General features: G+C 44.4%; 1 protein-coding gene across 3 annotated transcripts in view; it reads left to right on the top strand.

Annotated features, from left to right (window-relative positions):
* The window catches only part of LOC124035730 (unconventional myosin-Ie-like), a 70,013-nt gene that overhangs the window by 53,378 nt on the left and 1,252 nt on the right, over positions 1-15,383 (top strand). For 2 of the 3 annotated variants that reach the window (XM_046349344.1, XM_046349346.1), the window contains 12 exons: positions 119-225; positions 924-1,022; positions 6,191-6,335; positions 10,324-10,438; positions 10,603-10,772; positions 10,869-11,014; positions 12,538-12,684; positions 12,911-13,068; positions 13,182-13,271; positions 13,381-13,594; positions 13,831-13,866; positions 15,169-15,338. In XM_046349344.1, coding sequence (XP_046205300.1) covers positions 119-225; positions 924-1,022; positions 6,191-6,335; positions 10,324-10,438; positions 10,603-10,772; positions 10,869-11,014; positions 12,538-12,684; positions 12,911-13,068; positions 13,182-13,271; positions 13,381-13,594; positions 13,831-13,866; positions 15,169-15,338 — 1,597 coding nt within the window. The remainder of the gene's footprint in view (positions 1-118; positions 226-923; positions 1,023-6,190; positions 6,336-10,323; positions 10,439-10,602; positions 10,773-10,868; positions 11,015-12,537; positions 12,685-12,910; positions 13,069-13,181; positions 13,272-13,380; positions 13,595-13,830; positions 13,867-15,168; positions 15,339-15,383) is intronic. The other variant, XM_046349345.1, reaches the window with a different exon arrangement.

The following is a 15,383-nucleotide window of genomic DNA, read 5'->3' as shown; positions in this document are numbered from 1 at the left end:
TACAGCTTGGAGTACAAACAGTGATTCAGCAACATGTAGATACAGTTTATATGTTTTAAACACAAACTATTCTTCATCCTCTCCCTCCTCCTCTTCTTCCTCCTCCTTCTCCGTTCAGAAACAAGCGAATGACCTGGTCCAGACGCTGATGAAGTGCACCCCTCACTACATCCGCTGCATCAAACCCAATGAGACCAAGAAGCCCAAGGACTGGGAGGAGAGCCGGTGAGTGTCTGAACACTGAAATGTCAGGGAACTGCAAAACACACCGTCTTTGAGATGTGTGTGAAAGTGTCAAACTAAACCATTTTTTATTACATCATTTACAGTCCGTTCTGGAGATTGTCAATTGATATTGAGCAGGATATCACATTACTCAACTCAATGTTGTTAGGTCTGCTTGTTGAATCACTCACTGGTATTGTATTTCCCTGTTCGGGCCTCTTTAAAAGACTGGGTGATGGAGGAAGTCTCTGAGACACTCTAACTCCCTCTGTTTTTCCTTCCCACTCTTCCTTCCCTGGTAGAAGATGTACTGATGCAGGGTGCTGTGTTGTTGGGGCCTAATGGTCTTCCTGTTGTGAGCAGCAGTGAGCTGGGCTCAGGCTCAGGCTCAGGTCGGACTTCCTAATTAGCACCAGAACTGCTGTTTTCACAGGAAGCCCGGGTGCATTCTTTAGTTCCTTACAGTATCCTTAGTGTTGGAACATATCAATTATGTTATAGCCCCACCATGAGGTTCAACATAAAATATAATTGATCTATTTAGATTTATCTTAGAAATGGAGGAAGGTAGATGCTGACAGATGAACGTCTTCACTGCTATATCTTTGTGGTGAAGGGTTGGTTGAAGCAGCTGACCAACCTTCTTCATACATCCCAGCCAGACTGACCCTGTATTCCCCTCTCTCTTCTTTCTTCAGGGTAAAGCACCAAGTGGAGTACCTGGGCCTGAAGGAGAACATCAGGGTGAGGCGTGCTGGCTATGCCTACCGCAGAGTCTTCAGGAAGTTCCTCAACAGGTAAGGCCCTTCCTTCTGGGGGAGAGTGGCATAACGGAATGAATGAATTCTACACTTTCAGTGTATATCAAATCAAAGTTTATTGGTCACATACACATGTTTAGCAGATGTTATTGCGAGTGTAGCGAAATGCTTGTGCTTCTAGTTTCGACAGTGCAGCAATATCTAGCAAGTAATATCTAACAATTTCATAACATATACCCAATACACACAAATCTAAGAAAAGGAATGAAACTAAGAATATATAAACTCAACAAAAAAAGGAACGTCCCTTTTTCAGGACCCTGTCTTTCAAAGATTATTTGTAAAAATCCAAATAACTTCACAGATCTTCATTGTAAAGGGTTTAAACACTGTTTCCCATGCTTGTTCAATGAACCATAAACAATTAATGAACGTGCACCTGTGGAACGGTCATTAAGACACTAACAGTTTATAGATGGTAGGCAATTAAGGTCACAGTAATGAAAACTTAGGACACTAAAGAGGCCTTTCTACTGACTCTGAAAAACACCAAAAGAAAGATGCCCAGGGTCCCTGCTCATCTGCGTGAACGTGCCTTAGGCATGCTGCAAGGAGGCATGAGGATTGCAGATGTACTGTGAGACGCCTAAGACGGCACTACAGGGAGACAGGATGGACAGCTGATTGTCCTCACTGTGGCAGACCACATGTAACAACACCTGCACAGGATCAGTACATCTGAACATCACAGGATGGCAACAACAACTGCCCGAGTTACACCAGGAATGCACAATCCCTCCATCAGTGCTCAGACTGTCTGCAATAGGCTGAAAGAGGCTGGACTGAGGGCTTGTTGACCTGTTGTAAGGCAGGTCCTCACCAGAAATCACTGGCAACAACGTCGCCTATGGGCACAAACCCCCTGTCGATGGACCAGACAGGACTGTCAAAAAGTGCTCTTCACTGACGAGTTGCAGGGCTGATGGTCGGATTTGTGTTTATTGTCGAAGGAATGAGCGTTACACCGAGGCCTGTACTCTGGAGCGGGGTGGAGGGTACGTCCTGGTCTGGGGCGGTGTGTCACAGCATCATCAGACTGAGCTTGTTGTCATTGCAGGCAATCTCAACGCTGTGCGTTACAGGAAGACATCCTCCTCCCTCATGTGGTACCCTTCCTGCTTGACAATGCCACTGCTCGTTCTGTGTGTGATTTTCTGCAAGACAGGAATGTCAGTGTTCTGCCATGGCCAGCGAAGAGCCCGGATCTCACATCTGGGACCTGTTGGATCAGAGGGTGAAGGCTAGGGAGGAGGAGATGCACTGCAGTACTTAATGCAGCTGGTGGCAACACCAGATACTGACTGTAACTTTTAATTTTGACCCCCCCCCCCCTTTTGTTCAGGGACACATTATTAAATTTCTGTCTGTGGAACTTGTTCAGTTTATGTCTCAGTTGTTGAATCTTATGTTCATACAAATATTATACAAATACAAATAAACGCAGTTGACAGCGAGAGGACGTTTCTTTTTCTGCTGAGTTTATATGTACAGTTGAAGTCGGAAGTTTACATACACTGAGGTTGGAGTCATTTAAAACTAGTTTTTCAACCACTCCACAAATTTCTTTTAACAAACTATAGTTTTGGCAAGTCGGTTAGGACATCTACTTTGTGCATGATGCAAGTCATTTTTCCAACAATTGTTTACCGACAGATTATTTCACTTATAATTCACTATCACAATTCCAGTGGGTCAGAAGTTTACATACACAAAGTTGACTGTGCCTTTTTAAACAGCTTGGAAAATTCCAGAAAATGTCATGGCTTACGAAGCTTCTAATAGGCTAATTGACATAATTTGAGTCAATTGGAGGTGTACCTGTGGATGTACTTTAAGGCCTACCTTCAAACTCAGTACCTCTTTGTTTGACATCATGGGAAAATCAAAAGAAATCAGCCAAGTCCTCAGAAAAACAATTGTAGATCTCCACAAGTCTGGTTCATCCTTGAGAGCCATTTCCAAATGCCATCTGTACAAACAATAGTATGCAAATATAAACACCAGGGGACCACGCAGCCGTCATACCGCTCAGGAAGAAGACCCGTTCTGTCTCCTTGTGATGAACGTACTGAAAAGTGCAAATCAATCCCAGAACAACAGCAAAGGTACAAAAGTATCTATATCCACAGTAAAACGAGTCCTATATCAACATAACCTGAAAGGCTATGCTCAGCAACAAAGAAGCCACTGCTCCAAAACCGCCATAAAAAAAGCCAGACTACGGTTTACAACTGCACATGGGGACAAAGATCGTACTTTTTGTCCTCTGGTCTGATGAAACAAAAATAGAACTGTTTGACCATAATAACCATCGTTATGTTTGGTGGAAAAAGGGGGAGGCTTGCAAGCCGAAGACAACCATCCCAACCGTGAAGCACAGGGGTGGCAACATCATGTTGTGGGGGTGCTTTGCTGCAGGAGGGACTGGTGCACTTCACAAAATAGATGGCCTCATGAGGAAGGGAAATGATGTGGATATATTGAAGCAACATCTCAAGACATCAGGCAGGAAGTTAAAGCTTGGTCACAAATGGGTCTTCCAAATGGACAATGACCCCAAGCATACTTTGTGACAAAATGGCTTAAGGAGAACAAAGTCAAGATATTGGAGTAGCCAATATCACAAATCCCTGACCTCAATCCTATAGTAAATTTGTGGGCAGCACTGAAAAAGTATGTGCGAGCAAGGCCTACGAACCAGTTACACCAGCTCTGTCAGGAGGAATCGTCTGACCCACTGGGAATGTGATGAAAGAAATAAAGCTGAAATAAATAATTTTCATTACTATTATTCTGACATTTCACATTCTTAAAATAAAGTGGTCATCCTAACTGACCTAAAATGGGGAATTTTTACTAGGATTAAATGTCAGGGATTGTGAAGAACTGAGTTCAAATGTATTTGGCTAAGGTGTATGTAAACTTCTGACTTGAACTGTATGAGTCTCTTTCATGTGACACTATCTTCCCTGCCCTTCCAGAATAAGAACGGCGGTTGGTTTCTGTATGCCCCTATCCCAGTCAGCAGCATAGGGTAGGGCGGTCTCTCTCTAATCTCTCTCAGCAAAAGGACACAGGGTTGGCATTTGCAGGCAGTCGGGAAGTGTTCACTTTGCTAATGTTAGTGTTGGCAGGCTAAAAGGAACTGGCTGTGGGGTGTGTTGAGCCTGCTGATGAGAACCACTGCTATAGAACACAGGGAGAGCTCAGGGCTTCTGTTGTCAGATTTATACACATACAGTGCCTTGCGAAAGTATTCGGCCCCCTTGAACTTTGCGACCTTTTGCCACATTTCAGGCTTCAAACATAAAGATATAAAACTGTATTTTTTTGTGAAGGATCAACAACAAGTGGGACACAATCATGAAGTGGAACAACATTTATTGGATATTTCAAACATTTTTAACAAATCAAAAATGGAAAAATTGGGCGTGCAAAATTATTCAGCCCCTTTACTTTCAGTGCAGCAAACTCTCTCCAGAAGTTCAGTGAGGATCTCTGAATGATCCAATGTTGACCTAAATGACTAATGATGATAAATACAATCCACCTGTGTGTAATCAAGTCTCCGTATAAATGCACCTGCTCTGTGATAGTCTCAGAGGTCCGTCAAAAGCGCATAGAGCATCATGAAGAACAAGGAACACACCAGGCAGGTTCAAGATACTGTTGTGAAGAAGTTTAAAGCCGGATTTGGATACAAAAAGATTTCCCAAGCTTTAAACATCCCAAGGAGCACTCTGCAAGCGATAATATTGAAATGGAAGGAGTATCAGACCACTGCAAATCTACCAAGACCTGGCCGTCCCTCTAAAATTTCAGCTCATACAAGGAGAAGACTGATCAGAGATGCAGCCAAGAGGCCCATGATCACTCTGGATGAACTGCAGAGATCTACAGCTGAGGTGAGAGACTCTGTCCATAGGACAACAATCAGTCGTATATTGCACAAATCTGGCCTTTATGGAAGAGTGGCAAGAAGAAAGCCATTTCTTAAAGATATCCATAAAAAGTGTTGTTTAAAGTTTGCCACAAGCCACCTGGGAGACACACCAAACATGTGGAAGAAGGTGCTCTGGTCAGATGAAACCAATATTTAACTTTTTGGCAACAATGCAAAATGTTATGTTTGGCGTAAAAGCAACACAGCGCATCACCCTGAACACACCATCCCCACTGTCAAACATGGTGGTGGTGGCAGCATCATGGTTTGGGCCTGCTTTTCTTCAGCAGGGACAGGGAAGATGGTTAAAATTGATGGGAAGATGGATGGAGCCAAATACAGGACCATTCTGGAAGAAAACCTGATGGAGTCTGCAAAAGACCTGAGACTGGGACGGAGATTTGTCTTCCAACAAGACAATGATCCAAAACATAAAGCAAAATCTACAATGGAATGGTTCAAAATTAAACATATCCAGGTGTTATAATGGCCAAGTCAAAGTCCAGACCTGAATCCAATCGAGAATCAGTGGAAAGAACTGAAAACTGCTGTTCACAAATGCTCTCCATCCATCCTCACTGAGCTCGAGCTGTTTTGCAAGGAGGAATGGGAAAGAATGTCAGTCTCTCGATGTGCAAAACTGATAGAGACATACCCCAAGCGATTTACAGCTGTAATCGCAGCAAAAGGTGGCGCTACAAAGTATTAACTTAAGGGGGCTGAATAATTTTGCACACCCAATGTTTCAGTTTTTGATTTGTTAAAAAAGTTTGAAATATCCAATAAATGTCGTTCCACTTCATGATTGTGTCCCACTTGTTGATTCTTCACAACAACAAAAAATACAGTTTTATATCTTTATGTTTGAAGCCTGAAATGTGGCAAAAGGTCGCAAAGTTCAAGGGGGACTTTCGCAAGGCACTGTACTCTATAAGAGTCATCATGAAAAAGCACTGCTGAGTTTCGAGTTTGGTTACTGTATTGTTAGACTTGTGGTGTGGTGAATGTATTTTCTTAATATGCCCCAGGCCTCTTTCTTCTCCCTTGCATAATCTAGGACAAGGATGGCAATAGTATATGCTTAATCTCTCGCAAATGCTGCAACATGTCCAAATTTTTAAAATGAGGGTTTAGTTGTGGATTTTTCTCTCAATTTTTCTCTTCATCTAATTATCTCTCTCTCCCTCATTATGTTCCTCAGGTATGCCATCCTGACTAAGGAGTCGTGGCCTACATGGCGTGGAGATGAGAAGCAGGGTGTTCTTCATCTCCTACATGCAGTCAACATGGACCAGGACCAGTTCCAGCTTGGACGCACAAAGGTCTTCATCAAAGCACCTGAGTCGGTAAGACCACCCCTCTCTGACCTGCACCGCCCGACTCTGACCTGCCTACATACAGTTATACCGCCCCTCTCTGACCTGCCTACATACAGTTATACTACTCCTCTCTGACCTGCCTACTTACAGTTATACCGCCCCTCTCTGACCTGCCTACATACAGTTATACTACTCCTCTCTGACCTGCCTACTTACAGTTATACCGCCCCTCTCTGACCTGCCTACTTACAGTTATACCGCCCCTCTCTGACCTGCCTACATACAGTTGTACTACTCCTCTCTGACCTGCCTACTTACAGTTATACCGCCCCTCTCTGACCTGCCTACTTACAGTTATACCGCCCCTCTCTGACCTGCCTACATACAGTTGTACCGCCCCTCTCTGACCTGCCTACATACAGTTATACTACTCCTCTCTGACCTGCCTACATACAGTTATACCGCCCCTCTCTGACCTGCCTACATACAGTTATTACCGCCCCTCTGACCTGCACCGCCCGTCTCTGACCTGCCTACATACAGTTATACCGCCCCTCTCTGACCTGCCTACATACAGTTATACCGCCCCTCTCTGACCTGCCTACATACAGTTAGACTACTCCTCTCTCTGACCTGCCTACATAGGGTTAGACTACTCCTCTCTCTGATCTGCCTACATACGGTTAGACTACTCCTCTCTCTGACCTGCCTACATACGGTTAGACTACTCCTCTCTCTGACCTGTCTACATACGGTTAGACTACTCCTCTCTGACCTGCCTACATACAGTTATACCGCCCCTCTGACCTGCCTACATACAGTTATACCGCCCCTCTGACCTGCCTACATACAGTTAGACTACTCCTCTCTCTGACCTGCCTACATACAGTTAGACTACTCCTCTCTCTGACATGCCTACATACAGTTAGACTACTCCTCTCTCTGACCTGCCTACATACAGTTAGACTACTCCTCTCTCTGACATGCCTACATACAGTTAGACTACTCCTCTCTCTGACCTGCCTACATACAGTTAGACTATTCCTCTCTCTGACCTGCCTACATACAGTTAGACTACTCCTCTCTCTGACATGCCTACATACAGTTAGACTACTCCTCTCTGACATGCCTACATACAGTTAGACTACTCCTCTCTCTGACCTGCCTACATACAGTTAGACTACTCCTCTCTGACCTGCCTACATACAGTTAGACTACTCCTCTCTCTGACCTGCCTACATACAGGTAGACTACTCCTCTCTCTGACCTGCCTACATACAGGTAGACTACTCCTCTCTCTGACCTGCCTACATACAGGTAGACTACGACTCTCTCTGACCTGCCTACATACAGGTAGACTACTCCTCTCTCTGACCTGCCTATATACAGTTATACCGCCCCTCTGACCTGCCTACATACAGTTAGACTACTCCTCTCTCTGACCTGCCTACATACAGTTAGACTACTCCTCTCTCTGACATGCCTACATACAGTTAGACTACTCCTCTCTGACATGCCTACATACAGTTAGACTACTCCTCTCTCTGACCTGCCTACATACAGTTAGACTACTCCTCTCTCTGACCTGCCTACATACAGTTAGACTACTACTCTCTCTGACCTGCCTACATACAGTTAGACTACTCCTCTCTGACATGCCTACATACAGTTAGACTACTCCTCTCTCTGACCTGCCTACATACAGTTAGACTACTCCTCTCTGACCTGCCTACATACAGTTAGACTACTCCTCTCTCTGACCTGCCTACATACAGGTAGACTACTCCTCTCTCTGACCTGCCTACATACAGGTAGACTACTCCTCTCTCTGACCTGCCTACATACAGGTAGACTACTCCTCTCTCTGACCTGCCTACATACAGGTAGACTACTCCTCTCTCTGACATGCCTACATACAGGTAGACTACTCCTCTCTCTGACATGCCTACATACAGGGAGCATGTACAGTGAATATGTACTGTAAACTGGCCTCTTTCAGTAAGTATACCCATTCAAGTAACCCATTCCATGAAACTGTACCACCAACCTGCCTTCGTCCAATGAAAATACCACATACCTAACTTTCTTCTAATAGGTTAGAACAGGCATAGAATTAGACCTCTCATAGGCTGCAGGCTGCCATGGTGTTGTTGACATATGCGTTGGCATGCAATAATTCTGTTGTCAGGGAAAGAAATCCAAGACTCAAGAGTTTTTAGACTGCACACCATAAAAGGTAGTAAAGTAGTATGCAGGAACATGTCAGTATATCTGTGATTGGGGAGCGGGTTAGACACCGCTCTGGTGCCCACGTCAGAGCTGTTGAGTCAACACTACACTGGAACTCATACACAAGTGCGAGTCTGTGGTCAAGGAGGTGGTGGGACATTGGAGGGTGTTTTTTCCACCGTAACTGCACTTTTTCCCACTGCTCCAATGAAAGCTGTGCTTGTGGCTAGCCTGTGAGATCACTTATTGACATCTGTACACACATGCGTGAAGATACATTACATAGTCCTGAATCAGGCCTTGTGTGATTTCAGCAGCAGACTGCCAAGTTCCCCATCCCCCTCCCCCTCATTGCCCTCCTGAGCCGATGTGACTGATGAATGCTTATGAAACACAAATATCACACAGGGGCGGACCCTGCGATTACCCAGCTGCCAGGCTTCTCAAAACAAACCTCCCTCTGATAAGACGCTGACACAGTCATTAGTTCATGGCTAAATCATTTTTTTTTTCTCTTCATATAATTAGATGACATAGTTTGAGTCCAGGCCAAGAGTAGAATCACTCTCTCTTCAGAGTAGACCATCTCACAAGGTGCTAATGGATAACCCTGTGAGACACTGTCAGAGGTGTCACACTGTCAGGTGCTGCTCAGAGTTAAAGGTCTGGGTGGCTCAAACACACTCCCAGCCCAGATTAAATACACTCCCAGCCCAGATTAAATACACTCCCAGCCCAGATTAAATACACTCCCAGCCCAGATTAAATACACTCCCAGCCCAGATTAACCACACTCCCAGCCCAGATTAAACACACTCCCAGCCCAGATTAAACACACTCCCAACCCAGATTAAACACACTCCCAGCCCAGATTAAACACACTCTCAGCCCAGATTAAACACTGGCTCCACATTCTCTTCAACGGTCATCTCCTTCCTTTCATAGTCATTTTTATCCTCACTTTTGTTTTTTCCCCATTTTTATTTTAACATGTATAAAGCAGTCTTCATTTTTATAAATCAGTCATACTTTATATTCTATTATGAACTCCTACTTGTTTTTATTACTCTTTTTTTTAAATGAAATGTTTACATTTTTGATTGTTATTTTACTGCATTGTTGAGGAGCGTTAACAAGCAGGCATTTCACTGTTCCGTGTGCACGTCTCCAATAAACTTCAATTTGATTTGACATTCGGATCTAGTTTGAATGTGTTTAGTAACTAAAGGGTAATTTGATGTAAAGTGATAGGACAAGACCGTGCCTGTCTGGCCTGTGCCAGTGGTGTGGCCTGTGCCAGGGGTGTGGGCACATGTGAGTGGGCATGGTGTTTAGTCTGGGACAGGGCAGGGGGAGATTTGATGCTGGGTGTCTGGGGGGCCATCAGGAAATGAGAAGGAGGGAGCAGAGCCAGGGTGGGCTTAGGACTTTATAGCCCACCCACCCATAGCACTGTTACTAATGTATATAGTTCTGGACATTGGAGAAAATAGTGTATTAGGCAAGGCTCCTTTCACTGGATGGCTTATCTATCCATAACCCATTTAGTCAGTGTTATTATACATTATAGTTTTATGCTATTATATACTGATAGGAATTTGAAAAAACCTGACAACTTGGAATTGTGTTTGTCTATTCAGATTTCTTCAATCATTAACAGTATGTCTGTTCAGTCATCCCTGTCATTGTATGTGGGTGGGTCTGTACACTGAGGTAGGCCCAGTATGTTTTGCTGTCACAGGTTGTTCAGGTATAAATGTTTTAATATCTGTGCCTCTTTCTGCAGCTCTTCCTGTTGGAGGAAACGAGGGAACGTAAGTTTGACAGCCACGCCAGGGCCATCCAGAAAGCCTGGCGCAAGTATGTGGCCCGCAAGAAATACGTTCAGATGAGGGAGGAAGGTGAGTGACAATCACGTTTTGAAAAAACTAAATAGTCTAATTATCATGACTAATATTCAAACTTAATGTCAAACAGTGTCAAGGTTTTGGTCTAATGCTTCTAAAAATGAACTGAATTGAGACTGTATGTATGCATTCTTGTCTGACTGTGTGTCCATCCCCAGCCTCTGACCTGCTGGTGAACAGGAAGGAGAGGAGGAGACACAGCCTCAACAGGAACTTTGTGGGGGACTACCTCGGTATGGACGACAGGCCTGAGCTACGACAGTTCCTGGCCAAGAGGGAAAAGATTGACTTCGCTGACAAAGTCACAAAATACGACCGTCGCTTCAAAGTAGGTGTCTTGAGCAACAGAATTCTCTGTTTTTTTGTTTCCGATATTGTTAGTCCAATGACCATTTGTCTCCTCTCTGTCCATATGTGTTTCCAGGGCATTAAGAGAGACTTGATCCTGACCCCGAAGTGTATGTACCTGATTGGGAGAGAAAAGGTGAAGCAGGGCCCTGAGAAAGGTCAGGTGACTGAGGTGCTGAAGAGGCGGATTGATGTGGAGAAGATCCTGGCTGTGTCTCTCAGGTATTATGACGCAGGTCCTAGGTACCAGGAGATGCTGGCAGGGTCTGACTAGCCCCATACTGACTGTTTAGTGTTTATTCCCCTTAGGCTGTAAGAACACACAGGACCAGCAGACTCAAGGCCTCGCAAAGCCAGCTAGTTAAAGTGTAACACTTTTCACCAGCGGTCACAAATAGATAGTTGCACAATGTACTGTACATAGAGACTATTGGTCTTGTCAGTGATGTCATCCAAACGGTTGTACATTCATGGTATCTGGGTTTCGGTATTTTCAAGTACAAAAGATACTAATCACTGGGTCTCAATAGGGAAGTTGATAAACAGCTCAGGAATCAGCCCCCCATTACACATGAGATTGTTCTGTCAGCTCACAGAAACCCAACATGTTAAGCTACAGCTATCCGCAGAAGCTACAATGTCCGGATGTAGGATCACTCAAGTCCCCATATTCCTTTAAATGTCACACATGGGGTATTACAAACATGGAAAAGATTCAAACCCCTTTCTTTTATATGTCTGCTCTTGTGGGTGTGTAAAGGCTATATGAATACGCACACAACTACAAAGTACGCTTCAGAGTAATTATTTTATTCTACCTTTATTTTACCAGGCCGGTCCATTAAGAACAAATTCTTATTTACAATGACGACCATTTGTTTTGTTGAAGTCACCAGTAAAGACGAATTCTACTGACAGCATCAGCCCAGAGGTCAGGTCAATTATTACGACCCACATTACTCTGTGACCCACTAAGCTTGACATTTGCATATAACCAGCGAGGGGAAAAAATAAAAAAATGTGACTGGTCAAAGCTGTGTTTAACACTCAACTAGATGAGTGTAACTGTGGGACTTGTATGATCATATAGCTTGTTGAATTTTGCACATGATTTGCATGGGGCTTTGTTTTTGGTGGGGATATTACAGAAGACTTTGTAGAGGCTTTTGAGTCTGTGAGTGATTGGGGGGTTGTGGGTAATATGAACCAGGTGGTGCTGGGAGGGAAAGCAGGCATTGTAAAAAGCTCATTGGAGAACACTTTAGTTCATTGGGGGAAACAGTGCATCGCTGTGTCAGTTGCAGGAACAGGTTTCCCTCTCTCCTTAGTTACCCGCTGCTTTGTCTCTCGCTGGTTATATGCAAATGTCAAGCTTAGTGGGTCATGAAGTAATGTGGGTCGTAATAATTTTAGCTGACCTGACCTCTGGGCTGATGCTGTCAGTATTATTTGTCTTTACTGGTGACTTCAACAAAACAAATGGCCGTGATTGTAAATAAGAATTTGTTCTTAATTGACTTGCCTGGTAAAATAAAATAATTAATCTGGGCCGTTTACATGCAAATGTACTATATTTACCTGACGAGAGAATCTGTGTTCTGACAATAGAATCGAATGTTGAATTCACAATCGCTCTCCTCCAACATATCTTTTCAAATCAAACTTTATTCATATCTGTCACATTACAGTGCATGTCACAAAGTTGCTCCCCAGTCCCAACTGATTGGTCTGTCCCTGTCCCTCAGCACGATGCAGGACGACCTGCTGATCCTACATGAGCAGGAGTATGACAGCCTGCTGGAGTGCACCTTTAAGACCGAGTTCATCAGCCTGCTGGCCCGCAGGTTCGAGGAGAGGACCCAGAGGAAGCTGCCGCTCAAGTTTGGCACCACGTACGTGCTGTAAACACAAACATGCCTTTAAACAGACAGTGCAATATATGGGTGGAGTGGAAGTAGACAAAGCTTTGGTCAACATTATTTACAATACTCTGGGGTTGTTCTGGAAATACTGCTTTTGATTTGGTACTGAGATGACCGATGACATTTCTCTGGCAGTTTCCAGTGGGTGGTTTGAGTCAGTGGTTGTAAGGGAGATGCTCTCTGCTCTGTCTCTCAGACTGGAGCTGAAGCTGAAGAAGGAGAACTGGGGTTTCCTGAGTGGAGGCGGCTCCAGACAGGTGATGTTTGTCCAGGGCCAGGGGGACGTGGCTGTCACAAAGCCCTCCAGTAAGACGCTGCAGGTCAGCATTGGAGCCGGTCTGCCCAAGAACACACGTGAGTATTACAGGAGTAGTGTGTACCATCCCTCCACATCAGGATTCAATCGACATGGTGTTTTCTTAGTGTTGTCTGAAACATGCTGTTTACTGACTTAGTCCCCTTTGTAGGTCCCACCAAGAAGAGCTTCACTCAGAGTCGCTCCAGTGTGTCCAGAACCCATCAGAACACTCCCACACGGGCTCCCCCTGGGCCTCCAGGTAGAATAATCATTAGCTGATGTAGGCCCTCACCCCTGTACATAATAAAGCAGTTAGCAACAGTTAGCTGTTTCAACTTGATGACAACCATCTTCCTCTTTTGTCACAGTTGCCCATCAGAATGGTGGTCTGAAAAACACCAACCACATAGCCAATCAGAGGAACGCCTCACAGCATTCCAATCAGAGGCCTCCGTCAACAGGCAATGGGTCCTGCCCCTTCCTGCCCAACAACATCATTCTGAGGGAGAAAGGCAGTAGCCATCCTAAGCCCAACCAGCCAAACCTGGACTGTCTGAAGGTCCCTGACCAGGGGGCGGCAGGGTGAGTACTGGCACCAACAGCCCTGATTACCTCCCAATACAGAGCCCGAACTGATAACTATAATGACTTACTATACAGATACGTTTGCTCTTACATAAACATGTCAATACTGAGGATGAGTATGGTGCGTAACATGGTTTGTGTCAGTAGTGTGCAGTGCTGTTTCAGTGTGTGAGCGCACAAGAACGCACACACACACAGTCCTGCTGTAACTTGGATGATGTATTCCTTTATAGTAACGGAGGCGCCCGGACAGCTTCGAATGGAGGAATGTGAGTCTGAGTGTTTACGGTGTTGGGTGATGGTTCAGACCTTAGCCAAGCCAGGTGCAGCTCACTGGCATGATGTGTATATCTCTCCCTGGCTCTCCTGTAGCTAGATGCTCTCCTTCTTGCTTGTAGACATCTCTCTAACAGCTGATGTTGAATCAGAAGAAGGAAAAACATATCTGATTGGACAAAACTACAGAAAAAAAGTCTGAGCCCCGTAACATGCTATCAATCATTCTGTTGTTGAGTCATTTTGCTCCAGAATTATACCTTCAAAGGCATGATATGGAATCTATTCTCATATAATATCGCTAGATCCCGCTGCTTGCAAATTACTGGGCTTACTTTTTTCTCCTAAAATGAGCTCTGGTGTAAGCTGATTGGGTACGTCTCAATGATTTTGAGATATCCTGGATACAAATCTTGGGGAAGCAAGATGTAACTTTTTTTATTGGTGATTCATTTGGTGTGATAGTTTGCTTGTTGGTTGACTTTGTGAAGGTGTATGTATTTTTCATCTCTAGCTTTCTCAAGTTAATTCACTGTATTTACAAACAACTTTCCAGTGTTTTACACTCCATAATACCATGTGGTGATTTCCAATGATACTTAACCCCACACCATGGGCTTACCAGTGTGTTATGCTAATGTGAGCTCTAATGTTGTTTCCACAATAACTTGCCTTTAGTATGACACTAAAGACTTGTGTTGCATATAATCAACCACCTCTGCATCTTTCAAAACTATTGCTTTGTGAGAAGGTGTTAAAGTTCACTGTTAGCCATTGTTATGTACTGTAAGTACCAGCTGAAAAGTACCCAGGGCCTTGCCTTGGCTTCCATGCAGAGCAGGTCTGCCAGAGCCATGGCCCAGTGAGACATGGGTGCCGGCCCACGTAGATGGAAACAGAGAAGTCTGAGCCTTCTGGGTAAAACACTGGAGTAAATCCTAATTGGAAAGGCACTAATAGTGTTGGTACTGAGACAAATTTATGGGATGGCTCGCCATCTTGTGGGAGAACAGAGCATATCAACTTCTATTTAGTTATGTGTCTTTGAAAGAAACAATGGAGTAAGCACCAATCCAATGATAACTACCGTAAACTCACATGGTATGTTCTTTCATCCCAATATCGATAACTTCACATCCTTTGCTAAAGCCACACAATAACCAGAAGCTTTCCTAATGACTGACTGTAGTGTTCTAGTCAGCCAGTAGAATAGTGTCACATTAATGAAGGATAGAAGACTTTCTTTTCTTTGATAACTAAAGCTCGCTCCTGTTGTCTTTCTCTTTATTCCTCAGTGTCCAAAGACAGTCGGTCAGTAGACCACCCCCAGGAGGGGGGCGACCCAAACCTGCCCCCAAACCCAAGCCCCAGGTGCCCCAGTGCAAAGCCCTTTATGCCTATGATGCTCAGGACACAGATGAGCTCAGCTTCAATGCAGACGACATCATCGACATCATCAAGGAAGGTAATACACAGGAGGCAGAAATCACATCATCGCACAAAGGGACAA

Source organism: Oncorhynchus gorbuscha, linkage group LG05 (genome assembly GCF_021184085.1).
Source record: "Oncorhynchus gorbuscha isolate QuinsamMale2020 ecotype Even-year linkage group LG05, OgorEven_v1.0, whole genome shotgun sequence".
In the NCBI taxonomy this organism is placed as follows: Eukaryota; Metazoa; Chordata; class Actinopteri; order Salmoniformes; family Salmonidae; genus Oncorhynchus; species Oncorhynchus gorbuscha.
The sequence above is the reverse complement of the archived record's forward strand: the minus strand, read 5'-3'. Positions and strand labels throughout refer to the sequence as shown.